General features: G+C 34.6%; 1 protein-coding gene across 21 annotated transcripts in view; it reads right to left on the bottom strand.

The window, feature by feature from the left end:
• Positions 1-26,008, bottom strand: part of LOC117342976 (inositol 1,4,5-trisphosphate receptor type 2-like) — a 141,615-nt gene that overhangs the window by 31,433 nt on the left and 84,174 nt on the right. For 17 of the 21 annotated variants that reach the window (XM_033905287.1, XM_033905289.1, XM_033905300.1 and 14 more), the window contains 12 exons: positions 15,052-15,213; positions 14,383-14,621; positions 12,616-12,624; positions 10,053-10,134; positions 9,213-9,400; positions 8,279-8,392; positions 7,111-7,122; positions 2,359-2,437; positions 1,747-1,833; positions 1,093-1,197; positions 840-908; positions 333-465 (listed from right to left, as the gene is read on the bottom strand). In XM_033905287.1, coding sequence (XP_033761178.1) covers positions 333-465; positions 840-908; positions 1,093-1,197; positions 1,747-1,833; positions 2,359-2,437; positions 7,111-7,122; positions 8,279-8,392; positions 9,213-9,400; positions 10,053-10,134; positions 12,616-12,624; positions 14,383-14,621; positions 15,052-15,213 — 1,279 coding nt within the window. The remainder of the gene's footprint in view (positions 1-332; positions 466-839; positions 909-1,092; positions 1,198-1,746; positions 1,834-2,358; positions 2,438-7,110; positions 7,123-8,278; positions 8,393-9,212; positions 9,401-10,052; positions 10,135-12,615; positions 12,625-14,382; positions 14,622-15,051; positions 15,214-26,008) is intronic. The other 4 variants (XM_033905303.1, XM_033905307.1, XM_033905290.1 and 1 more) reach the window with 3 other exon arrangements.

Raw genomic sequence — 26,008 nt, 5'->3', positions numbered from 1 at the left:
TGCAAGAATCAGTCATCATTTATAGGTTTTTATCTGTTTATTTATTTAATTATTTTTTATTGAAGATGAAAATTTCTAGGTAAAAATCTTAGAAACATACAAAACAGATCATGGTGACCTGAATACATGATTCACGATTTTAATTTGAGCATCAAATCTCACGATGGGATACTCTTGTGCAGCAAAGGAACTTTTGAATTTCTACCATTAAAATGCTTTCAATCACCCTTTACAAAACATATTGCACAGTTTTTAGCGTGGCTCTTGTAGGGAAATGAGATATAAAGGAGATTCTTGGAGAAATGTGGACTAATTTAAATGATATTTCTTACCTGTATCTGGAGACCCATGGCCGAGCTGTACCTCCACAGAGTTGATGCCGCCATAGGCCACTTTCATATTGACAGCGAACACATTCAGTTGTAAATTGATGTCTTCTTCTGTCTCGTAGAAATCCTCGTACATCTGAAAGGAAGGAATTATTTTCTGATGAATTTCAAGGGAAAAAAATCTTGAATAATAAAGGAAGTTGAAAATTAATGTGCCTGGATGCAGTTATTATTATCAACTAGTGACCTTAGCCAACAACACTGCACACTCAAGTAGAAACTAGCACCCACCCAGGGAATTGTTTAAGTTCTGAAACCTTTATATTGTTTATTTGATCTAAAATATCCCTTATCTGAAGGGTATGCACATGATTGAACATCACGGTCATTCATCTTCAATCAAAATTGCCAAATGAATCAGTGTCACTGCAGATCCATTACAGATCCATTAAGATTTACCAACACCAAGGCTCACTGCAGATTTATGAGCGATTTCCATGGAGTACTCACCTTACGAGCGTCACTGCGGACATCTTGCTGGATTTTTCCTCCGTACTCTTCCTGGAACTCTTCCATATCCTAGAAACAATTATTTTTTTTTTTTTCAAATAACCATTCATGCATCTACATCATTACACAAAAAAATTATAACTTTATGGAATTGTTTGTTTCCAAACACTAAAGAAACAATATTCATTGAGACAGGAAGTGTTTCCATGGTAATGTATAATCAGGTATTGTTTCCATGGTAACATATACTCACACTGACAGGAAGGGTGGAGGCAGACATTACTGTAGTCATACAGGATACAATGTTCTTCATTTGTTTCTCCAGACTGATGAGAGGTGCAGCCACCGTCATGAAGTCCTATAACCAATGGATATAGAAGGTTTAATACTGTACAATAATTTCAAATTTTAAGGAGGATCAGCATGAAACTTTAGTTAAATCAGCCCAAGGAAAATGCGTTATTGCACGGAAACAAATTTTCTATTTTTAGTGCGAGTGACCTTGACCTTTGGACCTGAAAAGCAATCCAAAGCAGGCACTTTTGATAAGGAAGATCTGCCGCTAACACTGATATAGTGATACCTACATATATGTCGCCTTCTGCATTTTGCAGGAGACACGAAAACCTGTCATAGTTGACCTTCCAATGGAGGCAGTAAAAGGTCACATATGACAGGTGGTCTCTGAATCCAGGTTTAGGTATCTAGTATAGTAACTAGCATTGAGAAGGCATAAATACAGTTACATATGACAGGCAGTCACTTAATTCAGATGTTCACTGAGGCAGATTTGACTGCAATAAATTTTTAATAATTCATTTTTTATTTCGAACAAATATGAAGTCCACTTTGGTGGTCAAGTTTTTACACGAACTATGGTCAGGAATTCATGGCTACATAATGTTACCTTGAAGTTTCTGGCTAAATCATCCAGTTGCTGCGGCTCACTAGGGAACATGCTCGCATCAGGCTGGTAGTAGCTCCTACAGAAGATCTAAAATGGCAAAGAAAATATTCAAGCTTCTACATGACAGAGGTTATAGCAAGAACAGTTTATTTAAAATTTCATTTGGTACCAAACGGAAGGAGAATGAGTAAATACGTAGTTATTGCCCTTTACAATGTTTGTCAATAGAATGTATATCACATTAGTTCATTGAGTACTCAATTAATCCTCCTATTAAGTAAACATTATGGACTCTTAATATGAATCATAAGTTTAACAAGCATACTGGGTCAAGTTTGATCAAAATTCCTCAAGGAAGGAAGCCTCTAGAGTGCCAACAAACTTTGGTATTACATACATATATATATATATATACACATGAAAAAGATTGACGGAAAGGAAACTGTAGTCCCCAGTTTCACCCGGTAGGGTACTAACAAGGAAGCTGTATTGACTGGTCTTATTTGTGGAAAATTTTCTTTTAACAAATCATCAGAGAGCTTAGATTTTATTTAATCAAACTTTACACAACTCCAAAGGATGTATAAATATAAGACTGGTAGTCATGGTTACCTGAAGGAATGGCATCACACCATCAAACAAATAATGAAGGGTCCCTCGGATGACTTCCTGTTTATTTATTCCCTTGTCACTGTAACACAGAGAATGACATTACCACCAGACCCTATACATGTACATATCATCACCATTCAATTTACACTAAAACATACTACATCAGTCAATATCACAAAAAGTATGCATTCTCCATTCTGAAATTCTTAATTTAAAGTTATCAACATAACATGTAAGTTTATAGACTGTTAATGATTCTTTGTTACCTGCAGAAATTAAGTAACTTCATATACATGGCTCTACCCCCCTTTTTTAGTTTTACATATACATGATTAATAATTTTTTTCTAAGCAATTTCATTGCAGGTTTCAGACTGCTGTCTTTGAAATACCACTCACAAAACTCCTTACATGTTTTAGCAAAGTATGCATAAATGTTAAACTCCATGGAAAATGATGATATATAAACAAAGGCTGAAGTCAGTTTTCCATCTTAATACACATATGTACTGGTACGATGAATTAACATTGCTCCTAACTTCTACCCTATATTTTATCTACTACTGACAACACTAAAACATATATAAAGGGTAAAACTCAGAAATTAAATCTCAAAGCTGGCTTAATATTGAAATTCTGCTTTGAGAAAATCATGCAATAATTTTATTTTGACCATTACAACATACATAATGTTCATCATCATATATAGATTGTAACAATCACTAGAGAATTAGTTATATAATTAGTGCTACATAGAAAACTTTTTTTTTAAATCTGGAAAAACAATTGTAAACTGATCTGACTGCTAATTACCAATTAACCAAAAAAAAAACTGTTACTCTCGAAGAAGTCTCTTAATTCTATAATTTGCAAAATTAATTAATGAAAAACATTTACCAGGATTAATAAGCTCAATTCTGTTCTATGGAAGTAGCATTGTCTTTTGAAATTTTTGTGAAATCCCACATGCACCACTTAGCAATAAATTTGATATCAGCATTAGTGTTTAAACAGCTAGAAGCTTTATACCCATGCAGGAGATTAATACATGTGTGCACAATGGTCTGAGGGATCACTTTCAAACAGCCTTTTATGTAGTTGTGAAGAAAATTCATCAAACCCGACATCCATTATCCTCAAAAAGAAGCATGAATACATCTGTATTCAAAAAGGATGGATCTGATTGGTCATTCATTTCAGGATTTCTGTCTTTCAAATTATAGCATCATATATTTCTATGATTACCAAGAAAACCGAGATCCAACGTCCGATACATGGGTCATTATGTATGATAGTCTCCCTAGGATTGATACGAAATAGCTAGAAAACACGAGTCTAGTCCATAAAACGTAGTCTAGTCTATAAAACGTATAAGCAGTAACTACAGAAGACCACACAACATCTGGAGGGAGATCTTCAATGTTTTGGCATACTAGGTACCACAGGATCAAAATGTTTTCAGGAGGGAAAAAAAAAACCGAAAAAATAATCTGTGTTAATCCAGAATTTGGTTAACTTACCCCAATGGACTATTATTTATCAAAGAAACTGATATATTTTTTCTGAATAGCTTTTTAAAATCGTAAAAATTATGTAAATACCATGGTGTGTGTGTAAAGTGTCAGGTTTTTTTTTGGGGGGGGGGGGGGGGGGGGGGGGATTACATAAAAGTGTATATTTTTGTAGTTTGTGATGACATCTGGCTCTATATATATATGACAGATATTTGACATGGTGATTAGTGAAACCAGACTCGGCTTGAAAAGCTGTAATCTAATCCACTGTGTAGACCAAAATCCTGCCTAGCAGTGACTTAGTCTATAAACCAGAGGAGACAACTCTAAAAAAATCATTGTAATGAACAGTCCTGACAAAATAGCAGACTATTTCTAGAATCAAATATATTTCATTAGATAAGTTAATTTAATTGTCAATAAAATCATGACATAATTTCATTTCTTCATTTCCTTCTTTTTTAATTTCTTATTCCCTGAATTTTGTTTTATTACACAACCATTTAACTTAAGTTTATTGCCTTGTTGTCGACTTCCTGGTTCACAGAGATGAGAATTACCTGTAATTATATTACCTGGACATTAACTTGATGATTATCTCTATAGCTCGTCCACTGTATACAAGTGAAGGATGGCAACTATTACATTGTCATGTAACTTCAATTATGAATGATATACAGATAGCAAAACTGCAGGTCAAAGTTGTACTACAATACTGTTTATGTACAGGTGAATTCACCAAATTTATTACAGAAAATTTAAATAAATATTCAATGTCAAAAGCAAGGCTATAGCCCAGGAAAACAATTAAGCAGTCTAACTACATCATATGCCATTCTCAAAAACATGAGATATCTTGGTGCCCACCATTGAATGATCTTTAGAAGTTCCATGTATGACATATCTTTTCTCAACCCCCCCCCCCCCCCCCCCCCCCCCCCTCATTTCCCTTTTCCTCTTTTTTGATTCCAGTACTTCTACAATAATAGTGATAAAAAAAACTTAAGATGGCTGCCTGTCGACCAATTTGTTTTCCAGATCAGACTCATTGAATTGGCACGACTAGAACCTCCATAATAATGAAGTCTTAGAAAAATCCTTCAAGTATTTCTTAAGAAAGAGAGATAAAGATTTTTTGTGGTTGGGCGACGGACGAAGAGTGATTTGAATAACCAACCATCCGATGATGGTGGGATAAAAAGTCTTTCAATCAATCAAACTCGGCTTTACTGCTCCATCAGCTTAGGCTAGCTATAGCTACCACACAGAAGATTAAAAACTGGCGACAAAACATCAGGCCATAGTCACTGTAAGCTTAGGTTGGTTTTTTTTTAAATGTATCATGCAAAAAAAAATCTTTTATGTTGCATTTATATGTTGATAAACTATATCTGATTCAGCACTAATAAATTTCTGTTACAAATATAACACAGAACATCAAAATTTAGAAAATTATCTATCTGAAGTTATTTTGAGCACAAAATTTTGAGAAATTTTTAACTCTCGACTCTTGGCTTGCTGACAGAGGGATTTTATAAGATTTGCTTTTTTTTCTTTTTCCAATTATATCAGTGATATACACTTTTTTTAAATTTGAATTTTAGTAAACCAGTTATTATCGAAATTTCTGAGAAGAAAAGCATTCCATCACATTCACAGTCCAATATTATCAGCCGGTATCATGCTTTATACCATTACCTCTGTAGGCGAATGTGTAGTGGGACCCTGAGCCAGGAACAATCAAGTATAAATATTACAAAGTTGGAACAACACCATCACCTGGCCATGTTTACGACATCATGTCCTAGCTAGATCAATGTTTTTTAATTCATGAAATCCCTTATCTTCCAATTTTCCCTATGAATGCCTTATTGGATTAAAATCTTGAATAAGTAACTTTGAAAAATTTTTAAATTCTGTAATGCTTTCATATGGAAAATTTGAAGTTCAGAAATTCCATGAAGTTAAGGAACATTGATGGAGCTCTGGGCCAGATGTGGTATAATGTAAAGCACATAGCAATTTTCTTCCAATTTTTAAGGTGTATATCATTTCGTCTTCATCTAGCAGAATCCCACATAAACATTTTCTCATAATGGACGAAACTGACTGATGAAAAAGGGAGAGGACATAAAATAAAAAAATTCAAAAATCTGAACTTTAGTGAACACAATTGATCAATTAGTGAATAAAAGACAAACTCACATCCATTGACCTTTCAACGGAACAAACCAACTTTTAGAAAACGTGTGTGTTTCTGGGACAAAAATAAGTGTACTATACGTAAAGAATATTTTACTCAATATCATAATACACTGTGTGACAAGTGGGGAGAAATAACTTAAGTTCATCCTGAAAATCAAACTTAATACAAAATACATACCCGACAACAGTTTTTGTTATAAGCATTTATACCATATTTATACAGCAATAAGCCCATGCAAGGAAATAAGCATCACATCTTAATAAGTGCTTGAAAACACCATACGCTCCTCTCGCCCCTTTTGGTTTTAAGTTTATGAGCACAATATAAGTCACATGGAAATATTACACGATAAATATGGCAAATAAATTTCACAGAATAATATATTGAAATTTAGTTAGCAACTATCTACATACATTGTAGCTTATATACCAGCATATCAAAGTAACGTATACACCAAAAGTCCTTAGATATAGCAATCCATTTCATTTGCTACTTTTGACCTCAAAAGCACCCTCTTTGACCCTTTTCATTCAAATGTCCATTTACCAATATATTTCAGAATCTGCCCAATTATGACATTTATTTTTTCTTCCATTTTTGAAAAATTCTCTTATCGTTGTATTTTTTTAAATTGCTGATTGCTCAGGGTACCTTTCAGGTCAAATATAATAAGTTAAATAATACAGAGAATATTTTTTATGTCTAACGTATTGATTAATATTCTACAAACATATCAAGCATCCAAAACTATTTATCATCCTCATTAATACATAAACATATAGTATTAATTCAAGTGTAAAGACATGCTACTGAACAACACAAGACTTTTGAGTTAAAACAAAACATTTCAAACACACATCTCATTCATGGGCTTAAATAAAATATCTCATTAAACTCAAAGAATTTCTGAAATGCTTTTTAATCATCAACATGATTGATTTTATGGGAAAAAATTTAACACAATATTTAAGCACCATGAAATTAAAACAAGAAGCAGAAAGAATTAAAGGAAAATATGACTAAAAAAACAAACCTTCCATTTTCACTGAAAGGAAAATAATAAAAATAAACTAAAATGAAGGGAAAATTTGCAAAAATATATATATAAAGCTATAATCGTGATTTACAACATTAATTACATTAGGGAATGTGATGAAAATTAAAGAAACTAATGTTAAAAGGGATAACAAAATGAAATATGTTCATCGTCAATTTTCTAAAATTTCTAAATCATTGATTTTGTCAAAAACCTTAAATTTTGTCTGAATAATAAAGTCTGTGCTGAAGCTAATCTATTGTAACTATAGTTGCTGGTGACAAGGAAGGGGAGATACATGTGATTCAATCTATATAAGACCTAAATCTATAACTTTAGGAATTAATATTGTGTATCTTTTAAATTTTACCAGTAATAGCTACTTTATCAAGACTCTTTCTGGCTATTACTTTTAAGTTCATCTGTGATATTACATGTTTTTATGTCTATTTTGTAATATACTGTACATATTATGCTTTGTGAACTTGACCAAAAGGGAGACGAGTCTTTGACTCATTTTGTTATAAAGTTTTTAAATAAAGACTTTATTATTATTATTATTATTATCTTACATATTAGAATATCCTTGCATTGTTGTGATGATAGTCTGTCATTAAGAATTAATATTGTATATTGTACATATTAGAAGCTCCTAGTGTTTCTGTGATACTATTCTGTCAGCCAATAGGGAACAGGAATCTTCTTGTGTTTTTGGGAGGGGGAAATAAATGTTGCTGTCATTGGGAGCTCCAATATTTAAATCTAATGCTTAGTACCAAGGTACTTGTTAGCATGCAATGTCTCAAAATCAAATTAAAAATCTATAATTTCAAAAAAGTTCCATTTCTAACATGTGTATGCATATGGAATCTAAAGCCATTTCTGAAAAGTTGAAAATAAGAGGTGGCTGTAACAGTTTTTTTAAGTTCTTGTATTTCACTTTATCACAGCAACATATGGCTGTCTAGCAGCAGTGTGTACAAATTATCCTTTGTTATTGGGGTAAACAGATGTAGTGTCAAAAGTCGTAAACAGACTTCAGAAAGAATAAGATTTAAAATGTTAAACAAACATTGAATTCTATAATACACGACAGCAATTATTAACATTTAAACACAACAAAAAATGGAGAAGTCTAATATTTGTGTGAGGATTTGGTACCTACCCCTTGGCCGGCGGTCTTTTCAGGAGAAGTTTGACCGTATTGGGGTCAGTTTTGATGTACTCTGTGACAGTCCGCAATGTTTCATTCAAACCATTCAAGTACTCCCACATTGCCCTGAAACAGAACACCAAGGTCACTTTCTTCATCTCTGACCTCGAATATTTCTATATAGAAATATCATTAACTGACCAGTAAATTTTAGTACATATATCTTCAATTGATATTTTATTCATGAGATGCTTTAGGAACAACCTAGATCTATATTTTGAATTGACTTACAAGCAGAACAGGATTACAAGTATTCTTTCAACAGTGATACATGAATAAAGCCAATTTTGTTGGTTCCATATATTTATCCATTGCCTGGAAAATATCCAGTATGTTTTTTGTTGGTTCCATATATTTATCCCCTGCCTGGATAATATCCAGTATGTTTTTTGTTTTGCTTTGAACAGCAAGGGTCATTTTGGGGTAGAATCTCCTTGTAGTAGTTAGTGACTTCCTCACTGAACAATATATGGGAGGCCCATCACATACTATCCAGAGCAATTAAGGTAAAGTGTCTTGCCCAAAGCAGAGTTTACCCTGGACCCAAAAATCATGGGCCATTTTGACAAGATTTCAGAAATCGTATAAGCCAAAACATAGAAAATTGAAGAAATTTGTGAATTTTGGTGGGCCATTTTGGAAAATACTGGGCAAATGGCCCCCTCCAGAGTTATCCCTGCCAAAGACACAACTCTAACAGCACAGACTGGCCCGTTTCTCAGCTTTCCGAGAATAAAAACTGACACGGCCAGGGAGCATCAAACCACGCCTCTCTGAACTTCACCTTGAGGTTACATGGACACCCAACTTACTATGCAGGGCAATGGAAGAATATCGATGGTGCTCAAAGGACATTTCTACTCTTTATTGAACAGTCTAGACTTACACATCGTGCGGGAGGTCACCAGCTCCACTCTCTATCATACCGCCAGCCGTGTTCAGGTACACCCAAAGAAAGAATCGTAAGAATGGCCGCTTCAAGTTGTCAGTAATTTTCTTGTTGTTCAGAATGCGTAGCAGTTCCGGTATTTTGAAAATTGTCTGACAAATGGACTCAATGAAACGATTCTCACCCTGTCAACATCAAAAAACAAATTGTTTACATTCATGCAACCATAAATCAACAAATTAAAACTTGTGAAATAATAATTAAAAACTATTAACATTCCGGCAAAAGTAATGATGAAGCAGCTTCACAGTCAACTTTGATGTAACGAAATTAAGAGGACAATTAAAACAATTTGTTATTTCCAAGTTTGAAATTTCGGAATCATGTGACACTCAGAGAATGAAGCCACTACAACTTGATACTAATTCTGTATCTTAGTTTCGTTACTTTTAAAGTTGACTGTATTTATATATCATGCAAGGTCAGGGTATCGAAAAAAAACCTTCCACTTACGTGACGTACAGACTGAAATAGTGCCGTAGAGAACATAAAATTTAAGCATTTCTTGGTTTCATACAATACATAGATACTTACACTGGTAGCAACAATATTTTTCATTAAAACATTATAGGAAGGCCTTCTCTTTAAAGATATTTTTCATAAAACATGGTTTAATTTTGTTATTGAAATGAAGACTGCCTGTCATGATAGGTTCAGAAAAAAAAAAAAAAAAAAAAGATCATATCTTTGTTTTTTTTTGTTTTTTTTTAGTTCTATAATCAAAAAACAATTCAAACAAAAAATGCACATTCTAATGCTCATTGTGACTGTCCCTACCTCAGCACAAGTAGCCAGCATGTCAACCATAGCGATCAGATACTGCAGGTCCTTGTGGTTGTTTTCTGTCAGAGTTTTCTCCCTTTGAAACACAATTATGCCACATTTTAAACTTTGAATCATGATAAATACTCAGCAAAACAGCTATGTTTCTCAATACATGTACTATAGAATTATCTGATAACAATGGTTAAACAACTAATAATACTATTATATACATAACAATACATACATGTGTGGTCATACAGGTGTTGTGGGGAAATGTAACTTATGATTAAAAATATTGGCAACAGGTAGCCACATTTTGGCAATAATTAGTACACCTATGGCTAATGCGGATCCAAGAAAATTTTAACATAATGGCATTTTCATTGTCCTGCAGTAAGCTTTTGAATTAAAGATTTTTATTGGCCCCTTCATAGCTCATAACCTGTTATATCAGTGCCATATAAATTTGGTAGCTGACTTGGAACTGTAAATGGCCATACTGCCTCATCTTGCTTCAAATTTGATGTCAGAACTTTATACTTTATAGCATCATATTTTGCGATGTCACATAGGAAAGGGACATATGGTGTAAACATTGTTGTATCTAACTGATATTTCAATTATACATGACCTTGAGAGAAAACTGATATTTCAATTATACATGACCTTGAGAGAAAACTGTTTCCAATTTTTACATAAAAATCTTGAATATGATAAACAGAATCTATCATTTGTAACCATTTAATATGATTTGGTGTGAATTGAGGTTTGATTTTCATTCGGCTCATAAGAATCTTTCTAACCTTGTTACCTGTTAAATTGTCTGTGTTTTTTTTTTAATTGTCCATGGACCTTCCCTCCGACCACATAATAATCAAGTCATATAGGAATACCACTTAAATATATAGGCTTATAGGCTATATATGTGGTTATAAGAAAAAGCTGCTTTTAAAAAGAATGTCTAGACCATCACCAATTCTACTGTTGTTAGTGTAGCTATTGTATATATAACTACCATATTTATCCACAAATAAGCACCTGTCCTATATTAAGCCCTTGCCCACAAATAAGCACCTGCCTACAACAAAATAAGCCCCGGCTCTCCACAAATAAGCCCCATTTTTCATTTTTGCAGAATCATTAATTTCAAAAGAGTAACCCTTAAAGCGGTTCAAAAGAAGCCTTCCCCAAACTTTATTACTAAACATTTACACTGGAGGAGGGGCTTATTTGAGGATAAATATGGTTTTAATTAAGATAAGACCACTAGTCCTGTCTTCATTCAGAAAGTTCCTAGTGGTCAAGATAGTAATCAACAAAAGCTTGAGACCAGGAAATCAAGATTATCAAAATTGTAATACAGCAAGATAATCTTTTTCCAAACAAGCAAAAGCACATATCAGCTATGATCCAAGGGAAATAACTCTTACATCCTTAAATTAAAGAGAGATTTCTTTAACCAAGATTAACCATTTGCTAAGCACCGTACAGTCTAAAATTAAATATCATATAATTTCAGAAGAAATACAAATAACTGATTTGAACATTTAAGTTGTCTCCTCTTACAATCCATGTTTATTCCATGTATAATGAACAGAGGTCATTAAATGAATATCACTTTTTTGACATTTGAACAATTGCTGCTACATATGTAGTTACAGTACTGCCACTGTAGAAATATACCCACAGTCAGAGATGAGTTACTGAATAACACCACAGCGGTATCCACAGTGCAGAGGTGCATCAACATGTCCACAACTGCACAACTCAAAGTGTTAATTTATCTACATAATGTCAAATTATATATCTATTATTCAATTTTTTTAATATATAAAAAAAATCTTTGCACTAAAAGATTTGTTCTGGATTTCAACAGTTCATTATTTATTTCAAAGAATCAAACAGAATGGTTTAGTGTAAAAAAAAAATGCAAATAGAAACTGTCAATCATAAAGTTCTAATAGTACTGATTCGTGCTCTTATTTCTGATGTCAAAACATAGTATTCCTAATATTTCAAAATCTTTTTTTAATCTATTTATAGAACATCAAATCTTTATTTAGACTAAATCTAGAATGTGCATAAACTTGTGAAAAGTATGGGAATATTTACCCCACTTGTGAAATATTATTTTCATTAAAGAAAAAATGCCAATTTTTTTTTTCATTGCAGTCAAATGAATCTTTTCAAGAAATTTCTTGATCTTCATCAATATATATTCCTATGGAAAATGTTGTCCACAACTGTCCTGAATTAAAGGTATGTTTATAAAAGTGACAACAGTTGATATAACACCTTATTCATAACCACTTTTAATGCATACAAACTGACAAAAATCACCAGAAATATGTTGATACTCCATAAAACCGGTCTATATTCTGTTCATTTGAAGGTTTCTCAAGTAAGATTACTGAAGTTCATAGTATATTTAGTATTATCTATAAATAGTTTTTGCAAATGTGTTTTATTTTGCTGAGATTAGATGAAATATTAAGCATTAAAATACAATCTGCCTGCCTTATAGAGAGAAATTATCACAAAAAACCAACAACAAACCATGCAGCTAGTTACATACCATCCAGATCTGGAGGAAAATTTATACAATCTCTTTACATCAATCATTAAAATCATTTCCACAAGTTACATGCTGTCAAATTAAAATCCTAGAAAATAGTAAGTTCAAAGCATGTCCAAATCAAAACACATTAAGTTGGTCAAAATCACATTTTTTTTTCTCTAGATGTTATCAGTGATAAACAGTTGATGAGTTACATGCTGCCAAATTAAAATCCTAGAAAATAGCAAGTTCAAAGCATGTCCAAATCCAAATACATTAAGTTGGTCAAAATCACACTTTTTTTTCTCTAGATGTTATCAGTGATAAACAGTTGATGAGTATACATGCTATAAATCTGATTTACTGGGGCTGAATAATAGGATACAGAGGCGGGCTAGAATACAAACTGGCTGACACAATGAAATTTACCAAATGAATGATATCAATTCATTAAATACTGAGTCATAATTTATATCCACATTAACCTGTTCTATGTAACTTACACGTACTTCAACAAACTAGAAAATGTCTGTAAGACATGAATGGGGCTTTCCACTACCACTTGACACCCCAAAACACAGTTTGGTAAGGATCGCATAGGCAGTTCCAGGGATTAGCAAGTTACATTGCATCGGGACGGGACAGACATGGGTAAAAGTATGCCCCAACCCCATGTCATGAAGGGGGCATAATTACCTTTTTCAGAAAACAATCGTTTCTTCAGAACAGTTTTTTGCTGATGTAAAAGGTGATTTAAAATTTTTTTTTTACTGTAGATATTGGATCGGAAATGAAAATTGGTTTACAAGCAAAAACATGGAAATAATGATTTTTAGTCCCCGCAATGGGATTATTTTTTATGCTAAAAATATGAAAACTAGAAAATGTCTGTAAGACATTTCAATGCCCCCACTCCTATACAAAGAACTTGGTGTTATGATTAGAAGCCCCAAAAAATTGGTGGGGGATTACAAACCTGAAAATAATCATTTTAGAGGCATGTAGGATTAGAAACAGCATAACTTGTCACAGGGTCACATGCTTATAAAATTTACCTATGGTAAAACATGCTGTGTTTAATTCTTGGTTAAAGATTAATTAATACGTTGTTCCATAATCAAAACCTCGGGATCCGTGCTTAGTTAAGGGTTAAATATGGAACTGGTAGTATACACGAATATAGTACAATCGGTGCAAAAACTATCTACTTCAAGTGTCGAGATCTGCTCATCCTAGATCCAGAACTACTAGCTACAAGGACAGTCTAATTTCTATATTTCTGTTTAAGGTACATACAGGTCAAAACCCAAAATCAAATTTTTCAACAAATACTATTAACAATTTTTTCAATGTCTCCATGCTTCATAAATGTACTTTCCATGCCTGATTGTAGCACTGATTCAACCATTTTCTTTTGAGGTTCATCAGTTTAAGACACAAAATGCAACTCTCCTTTGAACAGGCACCTTTGAAACTTAATCTCACAATCTTGATTAAAAATACATTTCTCCAAATTACTGTCACTGTAATAATATTGTATGAAACACAGAGCTGCATACTCAAAGAAAGATTTTTCATTGCGAGGATATGCCAAGATTCATGGCTTTTATGCTCAAGTTTGTATGTATGTCCCTGCTGTCCTTAAAAATATACAACAACATGTTTACCAGTGAATGAATGACAATATTTTTCAGTTTTTTTCATCAAACAGCAGAATAAAAGGTAAAAATCCAAAGTAATACTAACACATGGATGTATAATTTAACAACCTGATGTGATACTGACCTAGAATTTTCATCCTGGTCAATGACAAAAGCCACATCGGACCTGTACTGCATGAAGTATTGCATTACGAAGCCCTGGTTACGTTTTAGCGGCAGGTCCAGCTCCTCGACCTTGACAATGGCATTGAGTAGGTCAAGAAACTGTGGCACATTTTCTCTCTGTTTGGCCACGATTCCCATCACTTTCATCACCTGGTTGCCGCTGATTTTCATACAGGTATTGGAATTACCTGTGAACACCTGTTTCAAGTAGAAAAATATAATCCATCACTTATAATCCTCCATTATTCTTCCTTATAAAAAGCCTAGTAATACTTATATTTATTTATTGGCAAAAATTCTCAAGTCACCACTTATAGTTTTTAAGACCAAGTTTGTTTTTTTCTTTGGTTCCATTTATAGCTACTTTTTTCTCTGTACTGGTGAATATTATGGGACAGGACACAATTTTTTTTCAAAGTTTATTTTAACAATTTTTATTAATTCTTCTGAAATGGTGAAAAAAACTGAAATCAAGGTGAAGGTCATGGTATAGTAACTATGTTGTAACTTAAAGAACCTGACTTTTTGTAACCAAGGTGAAGGCCATGGTTTTGTTTCTACTGTCACCAAGGTGAAGTTCATGGTATTGTTACTATTGTCACCAAGGTGAAGGACATGGTATGGTTACCTCAGTCAAAGCCTCTGCTAATTCTGGCCCGGCACCTTCTTTCGACAGAAGCATGTCTAAGCGGTCAAACAATCGTCCTTGGACCAGCTTATTACTGCGGGCCATCAGCTTAAGCAAGGTAAATGTTTTCTGGAAAATCTTTCGCTGGCCCGAGTATTGTTCCTGTAAAACAGCCAACAAAAAATCAGTGATAGGAACCCCACTGTGAAAAGCAACATTTCTGTAATTCAAAAGTTAGTATATTAGAATAATTATGACCTAAATAAAAAAAAATACTAATGATAGAATTAAATCTAATAGATACAGCCCACAATTGTCACCTGGATACATAAAAGACCAACATGCTTTATTATAAGCATTACAATAAAATACTTCATTTTCAGATCATCTGTTAAACCTCTTATTATAAATTAATGTTATGTATACATATAAAAAAATTACTGTCAGTTTTAAATACCTGAATGCCGAGGTACATGTAATAGTTCTTTTGTCATTCATAATGTAATCTTGGTTAACGGTTTTTTAAATTCATAAAATACTCAGTTCTTACATGATTTCAAAATGATTAATGATGAACTCAAATAACCATGCATGTAACCTATCTATGAATGAAAGTACGACAAAAATTTGGATAACATGCCTGTTATGGTGTTAATGCCGAGCAAGGCTCATCAACATATACGCTAATAAATGAAGGGGCAGATGCCATGTTTACCAAATGTGATGTCAAAAGATATATATGCTCTTACAACATCACAACTGTTCATTTACAATATCATATTTAAAAGTTTATAAAAAAAAAAAAAATAAAAAAAAAATGTGATTGCAAATTTCTAACCATATATCAACTATATCATGCTTCAATATTAACCAAGTTTTACAGCCAAACCAACTTGCTGTAACATATTTATAATGGAATACTAAAAGGAAGTTATAGTGTTCATATATATCAATGTCTAAGATATTTTCTATAATTAGAAAAGTTCATTAAAAGCATACTAATATTGAAATGACACAAGTAATGACGATATATATCATTAATTTCAAGATGCATTTGTATACTAGAACAGTCATGCATGAATCATTATAGCTTTTTTTTTGTTTTATTTTTCATTCTTTTCAATGATAAAGGAAGTCATTCAAATTAAAACTGACATAAACCAAAAATTTTGGAAATATGTAACATTTTCCGCAAATTGAAACTAGGAATGACATGCATTGGCAATACTACTTTGACCTTAAATGGAAGGTTTCCATACAATGTATAATTACCTGGTAATATATATATAGATATACAATAAATATATGTGACTACACCTTAACTGTAAATAAATAGGACCAAACATCTAGTCTGGAAAAAATATGTATTTACGAAATAACCAAGTCAGGTCAGCGTATATCTTTAGTCATGCCTGAAAATTGTACAAAACTTATAAAATGTTTGTGAACCCACGTTGTAGCAGTGTCATGCCATGCCTTAGTTAGCTTACCGCTTCCCACTTCACGCATGAAATACACAAGTCATATATTGGCAGGGCTGTTTCAGAGTTCTAATATTACATAAATTATTGATATTACAACAAGCTTCGAGGTGGAGCATCTCATCAATTTTCTACTGCATACAGGCCCAGAAATATAATGATTGGTATATTTTAGATTTAGAACAAAATTATCCCCAGTAATGTTTTGCATGTCAAACATATCGTAACATAGTGCATCGGCTATTCATCCTAACTTTTAACAAAGAGGAAAGAGTTTTCAGAATCGCTATTGCAGAGATGTTTTTGTGAAAATAAGATAAAAGAATAAATAAATAGATAAATAGACAAATAAATAATTAAATAAATAATTAAAAAATACATGAATAGTTCATTGTATAGGCAAATGGTTGATTAACTTCAAGCATTAAAATGTTTGAACTAATTTATGTACATGTATTTTAAGACACAATAAAAGAATACTAGTTGAGACTCAGATCTACCTTAAAATATTTTTGATTTACCAAGAACTTACAAAGACTATTTCTTGTGAACCCCATGCTGGTGAAAGGATATTTAGTTAATGACATATTGATAATCACCCTATCAACAGACTGCAGTAATAATGATATTAAACAGATGGAAGAGGTCAAAGAGATGACTGTGACAATGTTACAACTTATATACAGCTCCTATACATAAAGATCTAAAAAATGTAGACTTCAGAACAAACTGACAAAGTCTGAAACACCTCACCACCTGACACACTACACTATCAAAAGAGGCCCAATGGACCTGTCTAGCCCTCCTTTTCTGCAGTTTGTGAAGTGAAGCTAATGTTGGAAGATTTAATTCATGTGGACTTTGAAGATGAAATAGGTCATGGGTAAGGATGCTAAATTAAAATCTTGTGCTTGATTTGCTGTTCAAGAACAAATCATTTGAAGATTTACCACATTTGATCCCTGTGAACTGAACAATGCAGGGATGGCATTTATATGAACTAACTTCATTTTTAAGTGACGAGTACCTCTGTATGCTATTGTCAAAATGAAGAACCTGGACATTTGTTTTACTGGATATTAAGAAGTTGTTAAATGATTCTAACTCATGTTGGTTTCTATGACCTTGAAAATAGGTCAAGGTCATTCACATGAAACCATGGGCCTCTTGGTTATTCAGGACTTATCTAAAGGGTAAACATGGCACCAGATGGACACCACACCATAGCATAAGGTCACTTGTACATCTTTACCCAGTGGATTGACAGAAAAATAATTAACAAGTAAAATACCAGTACAAAATGCTTCCTTGTTTGACATACAATGTATATATATGTCAAAAGCATTTACAATATCAAAATTTGAAAGAAATAATTGTAACTTATAAAAAAAAAAAAAAAAGGAGTGTAACCTTACCCGAACTTTCACATTACCAGAAAGCTATGTACATTGGATATGAAAATGAAATAAAATCAAGTCTATCTATTCTCTTATTAATTCTTAACCCTTAAGATTAAGTCGCCCGATACCTCAAACTCTGCCATGTTCACACATCTGGTAAACATATGGGCTATGTGGTTAGTGGATTCACAATCAATGAAAATATTTGAGAATGAAAATGATTGACAGTTAAAAAATGTATACAATATTTTGATGATAATGGTTATACATGAAATGAAATATCAACAAGAAAACACATGATCTATAAAAACAAAACAAGGGAGATAACTCTAAATGTGATAAAATATGAATGGATTTCCACTAAGTCTAAGAAGTATACAGGCAGAGTATAGAATGTGATGCTGACCAAGACATTTATCAAGCTAAAACACAAACTTAGCAATTGCACATGAAAAGTAAGATATTCCATAAACAAAGAAACCTAATTACAAAATGAGGTCCGTTCAAAGAAACTATAAAAATGTCTTCACGGCCACCTGACACCCCTCTTGGCGAGATCTCATCAGCAGTTGATGAGATTAACCAGTTACAATGCAAATAAGATCACAACATTGCATTTTTGTTATTCAAATATAACTTTGAAAACAGAAGATGTATGGTCTTGTTATGACAATGAGATGCTCAAAGAATCTTTCCTGTCCACAAATTGCTTAAATGTGATTTATGGTACATTGGAAGCTTGACGTTCTTGCTTTTAAAGTTCAATTTTTGTTAGATTAACAGATGTTTATTCACTTCATTTAACAGCATGATTTGTGCTACATTTTGAAAGTTAGATTTTGCTATATTTGCAGTAAAACCTGACACACTGAGGGGCTGCGTCATTGTGTCGATATGACAATGTGTTGGTAAAGTCAGTGTCAACAATGACAATGGAGCATGTTGCCGTTCCTTTGAATATGATCAGATGGTATGGGATATTATTAAAGTCAGTAGTTCGTGAAATCAGGTTTCACAGTATGTGGAGATTTCAACCTTGATATTTTGTACAAGGTACAAGTTCAAACAAAAAGAATGCTGGGTATTGATGAAGCAATTGTCCCCTATTGGCCCCAGCTAAGAATAGTAACAGTCCCCTATTGGCCCCAGCTAAGAATAGTATCAGTGACCTTGACCAAAAACTATGAAGTTCTAACTTGATCTGTAGCCACTCATACTGAAGTTACATACCAACTTTCACCAACCTTGAAGCATGGCTAATAAAAATGCAGAAAACTGAGTGGACGGACGGACAGATGGGGAGGATACCTTTAGTTCACACCGGTTTCACCGGTAGGGACTAATACAAGAGATCCCAGAGGGATCTTGGCGCCCACCATTGAATGTTCTTCATAGGTTCCATGTCAGATTGATCTTTTCTCTACTTTTCTCTTCTTCTAAGTCTTACTAATCTGTGTAAACTCAGAAGAAACCTCTAGTACTTTTCAAACAAGGGAAACCTATATATAAAATTTAAGATTAAGACACCAAGGGGAACCTATATATGGAATTTGAGAAAGATTCCTTCAGTGCTTTCTGAGAAATAGTGATAACAAACTTAAATTGTCAAAATCCAAGATGGCTGCTTGTCGGCCATGTTGTTTTCCGATTGGTCTCAAAATGCAATATGCATAACTAGGCACCTGGGGGAACCTACATATGAAATTTCAGGAAGATCCTTTCATTAGTTTCTTAGTAATAGTGATAACCAGTTTCAATTTTCGAAATACAAGATGGCTGCCTGTCGGCCATGTTGTTTTCTGATTGGTCTCAAAATGCAATATGCATAACTAGGCACCAAGGGGAGCCTACATATGAAATTGGAGAAAGATCCAATCAGTACTTTCTCAGAAATAGCGATAACAATCTTCTATGGTCAAAATCCAAGATGGCTGCCTGTCGGCCATGTTGTTTTCCGATCAGTCCCAAAATGCGATATGCATTACTAGGCACCGAGGGGAACCTACATATGAAATTTGAGAACGATCCCTTCAGTACTTTCTCAGAAATAGTGATAACAAACTTCAATGGTCAAAATCCAAGATGACTGCATGACGGCCATCTTGTTTTCTGATCGGTCCCAAAATGTGATATGCATAACAAGGCACCAAGGGGAACCTACATATGAAATTTGAGAAAGATCCCTTCAGTGCTTTCTCAGAAAGAGCAATAACAAACTTTAATGGTCAAAATCCAAGATGGCTGCCTGTCGGCCATGTTGTTTTTCGATCTGTCCCAAAATGCAATATGCATAACTAGGCACCATGGGAAACCTACATATAAAATTTGAGAAAGATCCCTTCAGTACTTTCTCAGAAATAGCGATAACAAACTTCAATGGTCAAAATCCAAGATGGCTGCCCGTCGGCCATGTTGTTTTCCGATCGGTCCCAAAATGCAATATGCATAACTAGGCACCAAGGGAAACCTACATATGAAATTTGAGAAAGATCCCTTCAGTACTTTCTTAGAAATAGCGATAACAAACTCCAATGGTCAAAATCCAAGATGGCTGCCTGTCGGCCATGTTGTTTTCCGATCGGTCCCAAAATGCAATATGCATAACTAGGCACCGAGGGGAACCTACATATGAAATTTGAGAAAGATCCCTTCAGCTCTTTCTCAGAAATAGCGATAACAAACTTCAATGGTCAAAATCCAAGATGGCTGCCTGTCGGCCATGTTGTTTTCCGATCGGTCCCAAAATGCAATATGCATAACTAGGCACCAAGGGGAACCTACATATGAAATTTGAGAAAGATCCCTTCAGCTCTTTCTCAGAAATAGCGATAACAAACTTCAATGGTCAAAATCCAAGATGGCTGCCTGTCGGCCATGTTGTTTTCCGATCGGTCCCAAAATGCAATATGCATAACTAGGCACCGAGGGGAACCTACATATGAAATTTGAGAAAGATCCCTTCAGCTCTTTCTCAGAAATAGCGATAACAAACTTCAATGGTCAAAATCCAAGATGGCTGCCTGTCGGCCATGTTGTTTTCCGATCGGTCCCAAAATGCAATATGCATAACTAGGCACCAAGGGGAACCTACATATGAAATTTGAGAAAGATCCCTTCAGCTCTTTCTCAGAAATAGCGATAACAAACTTCAATGGTCAAAATCCAAGATGGCTGCCTGTCGGCCATGTTGTTTTCCGATCGGTCCCAAAATGCAATATGCATAACTAGACATCAAGGGGAACCTACATATGAAATTTGAGAAAGATCCCTTCAGCTCTTTCTCAGAAATAGCGATAACAAACTTCAATGGTCAAAATCAAGATGCTGCCTAGTCGCATGTTGTTCCATCGTCAAAATGAATTGATAATAGACATCAAGGGGAACCACATATGAAATTTGAGAAGATCCCCAGACTTTCGAGGATAAGCGATAACAAGAATTTTTACGGACGAGACGGGGACGGCGGGGGAGGGACGGACGGACGGACGGACGAGGACCGGACGCAGGGCGATTGAATGCCATTGTGCGGGCTAACAATTGTGTATTCGGAGTCGTGTAAGGCAAGAAATGGAGATGTTGAGTCGAGTTGAACCCCAGCTTGTGAACAATATTAGTTAAACACATTAATGATCCTTCTATCAACAACCACCAATAACATTTTAAACAGTTTTGGAAGAGGATCAAAGAGATGACTGTGACAATGTTACAACTTATATACAGCTCCTATACATAAAGATCTAAAAAATGTAGACTTCAGAACAAACTGACAAAGTCTGAAACACTTCACCACCTGACACACTACACTATCAAAAGAGGCCCAATTGACCTGTCTTGCCCTCCTTTTCTGCAGTTTGTGAATTGAAGCTAATGTTGGAAGATTTAATTCATGTGGACTTTGAAGATGAAATAGGTCATGGGTAAGGATGCTAAATTAAAATCTTGTGCTTGATTTGCTGTTCAAGAACAAATCATTTGAAGATTTACCACATTTGATCCCTGTGAACTGAACAATGCAGGGATGGCATTTATATGAACTAACTTCATTTTTAAGTGACGAGTACCTCTGTATGCTATTGTCAAAATGAAGAACCTGGACATTTGTTTTACTGGATATTAAGAAGTTGTTAAATGATTCTTACTCATGTTGGTTTCTATGACCTTGAAAATAGGTCAAGGTCATTCACATGAAACCATGGGCCTCTTGGTTATTCAGGACTTATCTAAAGGGTAAACATGGCACCAGATGGATACCACACCATAGCATAAGGTCACTTGTACATCTTTACCCAGTGGATTGACAGAAAAATAATTAACAAGTAAAATACCAGTACAAAATGCTTCCTTGTTTGACATACAATGTATATATATGTCAAAAGCATTTACAATATCAAAATTTGAAAGAAATAATTGTAACTTATAAAAAAAAAAAAAAAGGAGTGTAACCTTACCCGAACTTTCACATTACCAGAAAGCTATGTACATTGGATATGAAAATGAAATAAAATCAAGTCTATCTATTCTCTTATTAATTCTTAACCCTTAAGATTAAGTCGCCCGATACCTCAAACTCTGCCATGTTCACACATCTGGTAAACATATGGGCTATGTGGTTAGTGGATTCACAATCAATGAAAATATTTGAGAATGAAAATGATTGACAGTTAAAAAATGTATACAATATTTTGATGATAATGGTTATACATGAAATGAAATATCAACAAGAAAACACATGATCTATAAAAACAAAACAAGGGAGATAACTCTAAATGTGATAAAATATGAATGGATTTCCATTAAGTCTAAGAAGTATACAGGCAGAGTATAGTATGTGATGCTGACCAAGACATTATTAAGCTGAAACACAAACTTAGCAATTGCACATGAAAAGTAAGATATTCCATAAACAAAGAAACCTAATTACAAAATGAGGTCCATTCAAAGAAACTAGAAAAATGTCTTCACTGCCACTTGACACCCCACTTGGCGAGATCTCATCAGCTGTTGACGAGATTAACTAGTTACAATGCAAATAAGATCTCGACCTTGCATTTTTGTTATTCAAATATAACTTTGAAAACAGAAGATGTATGGCCTTGTTATGACAATGAGATGATCAAAGAATCTTTCCTGTCCACAAATTGCTTAAATGTGATTTATGGTACATTGGAAGCTTGACATTCTTGCTTTTAAAGTTCAATTTTTGTTAGATTAACAGATGTTTATTCACTTCATTTAACAGCATGATTTGTGCTACATTTTGAAAGTTAAATTTTGCTATATTTGTAGTGAAACCTGACACACTGAGAGGCTGCGTCATTGTGTCGATATGACAATGTGTTGGTAAAGTCAGTGTCAACAATGACAATGGAGCATGTTGCCGTTCCTTTGAATATGATCAGATGGTATGGGATATTATTAAAGTCAGTAGTTCGTGAAATCAGGTTTCACAGTATGTGGAGATTTCAACCTTGATATTTTGTACAAGGTACAAGTTCAAACAAAAAGAATGCTGGGTATTGATGAAGCAATTATCCCCTATTGGCCCCAGCTAAGAATAGTAACAGTCCCCTATTGGCCCCAGCTAAGAATAGTATCAGTGACCTTGACCAAAAACTATGAAATCTGACTTGATCTGTAGCCACTCATACTGAAGTTACATACCAATTTCCACCAACCTTGAAGCATGGCTAATAAAAATGCAGAAAACTGAGTGGACAGACAGACAGATGGGGAGGATACCTTTAGTTCACACCGGTTTCACCGGTAGGGACTAATACAAGAGATCCCAGAGGGATCTTGGCGCCCACCATTGAATGTTCTTCATAGGTTCCATGTCAGATTGATCTTTTCTCTACTTTTCTCTTCTTCTAAGTCTTACTAATCTGTGTAAACTCAGAAGAAACCTCTAGTACTTTTCAAACAAGGGAAACCTATATATAAAATTTAAGATTAAGACACCAAGGGGAACCTATATATGGAATTTGAGAAAGATTCCTTCAGTGCTTTCTGAGAAATAGTGATAACAAACTTAAATTGTCAAAATCCAAGATGGCTGCTTGTCGGCCATGTTGTTTTCCGATTGGTCTCAAAATGCAATATGCATAACTAGGCACCTGGGGGAACCTACATATGAAATTTCAGGAAGATCCTTTCATTAGTTTCTTAGTAATAGTGATAACCAGTTTCAATTTTCGAAATACAAGATGGCTGCCTGTCGGCCATGTTGTTTTCTGATTGGTCTCAAAATGCAATATGCATAACTAGGCACCAAGGGGAGCCTACATATGAAATTGGAGAAAGATCCAATCAGTACTTTCTCAGAAATAGCGATAACAATCTTCTATGGTCAAAATCCAAGATGGCTGCCTGTCGGCCATGTTGTTTTCCGATCAGTCCCAAAATGCGATATGCATTACTAGGCACCGAGGGGAACCTACATATGAAATTTGAGAACGATCCCTTCAGTACTTTCTCAGAAATAGTGATAACAAACTTCAATGGTCAAAATCCAAGATGACTGCATGACGGCCATCTTGTTTTCTGATCGGTCCCAAAATGTGATATGCATAACAAGGCACCAAGGGGAACCTACATATGAAATTTGAGAAAGATCCCTTCAGTGCTTTCTCAGAAAGAGCAATAACAAACTTTAATGGTCAAAATCCAAGATGGCTGCCTGTCGGCCATGTTGTTTTTCGATCTGTCCCAAAATGCAATATGCATAACTAGGCACCATGGGAAACCTACATATAAAATTTGAGAAAGATCCCTTCAGTACTTTCTCAGAAATAGCGATAACAAACTTCAATGGTCAAAATCCAAGATGGCTGCCCGTCGGCCATGTTGTTTTCCGATCGGTCCCAAAATGCAATATGCATAACTAGGCACCAAGGGAAACCTACATATGAAATTTGAGAAAGATCCCTTCAGTACTTTCTTAGAAATAGCGATAACAAACTCCAATGGTCAAAATCCAAGATGGCTGCCTGTCGGCCATGTTGTTTTCCGATCGGTCCCAAAATGCAATATGCATAACTAGGCACCGAGGGGAACCTACATATGAAATTTGAGAAAGATCCCTTCAGCTCTTTCTCAGAAATAGCGATAACAAACTTCAATGGTCAAAATCCAAGATGGCTGCCTGTCGGCCATGTTGTTTTCCGATCGGTCCCAAAATGCAATATGCATAACTAGGCACCAAGGGGAACCTACATATGAAATTTGAGAAAGATCCCTTCAGCTCTTTCTCAGAAATAGCGATAACAAACTTCAATGGTCAAAATCCAAGATGGCTGCCTGTCGGCCATGTTGTTTTCCGATCGGTCCCAAAATGCAATATGCATAACTAGGCACCGAGGGGAACCTACATATGAAATTTGAGAAAGATCCCTTCAGCTCTTTCTCAGAAATAGCGATAACAAACTTCAATGGTCAAAATCCAAGATGGCTGCCTGTCGGCCATGTTGTTTTCCGATCGGTCCCAAAATGCAATATGCATAACTAGGCACCAAGGGGAACCTACATATGAAATTTGAGAAAGATCCCTTCAGCTCTTTCTCAGAAATAGCGATAACAAACTTCAATGGTCAAAATCCAAGATGGCTGCCTGTCGGCCATGTTGTTTTCCGATCGGTCCCAAAATGCAATATGCATAACTAGACATCAAGGGGAACCTACATATGAAATTTGAGAAAGATCCCTTCAGCTCTTTCTCAGAAATAGCGATAACAAACTTCAATGGTCAAAATCCAAGATGGCTGCCTGTCGGCCATGTTGTTTTCCGATCGGTCCCAAAATGCAATATGCATAACTAGACATCAAGGGGAACCTACATATGAAATTTGAGAAAGATCCCTTCAGTACTTTCTGAGGATAAGCGATAACAAGAATTGTTTACGGACGGACGGACGGACGGACGGACGGAGGGAGGGACGGACGGACGGACGGACGACGGACCACGGACGCAGGGCGATTTGAATAGCCCACCATCTGATGATGGTGGGCTAAAAATCAAAATGCTGTATGACAAGTCTACAGGAAGTGTCAGACAGGCTGTTAAGGTCAAGGTTAGATATG

This window comes from Pecten maximus, chromosome 14 (assembly GCF_902652985.1).
Source record: "Pecten maximus chromosome 14, xPecMax1.1, whole genome shotgun sequence".
Classification (NCBI taxonomy): domain Eukaryota; kingdom Metazoa; phylum Mollusca; class Bivalvia; order Pectinida; family Pectinidae; genus Pecten; species Pecten maximus.
The sequence above is the reverse complement of the archived record's forward strand: the minus strand, read 5'-3'. Positions and strand labels throughout refer to the sequence as shown.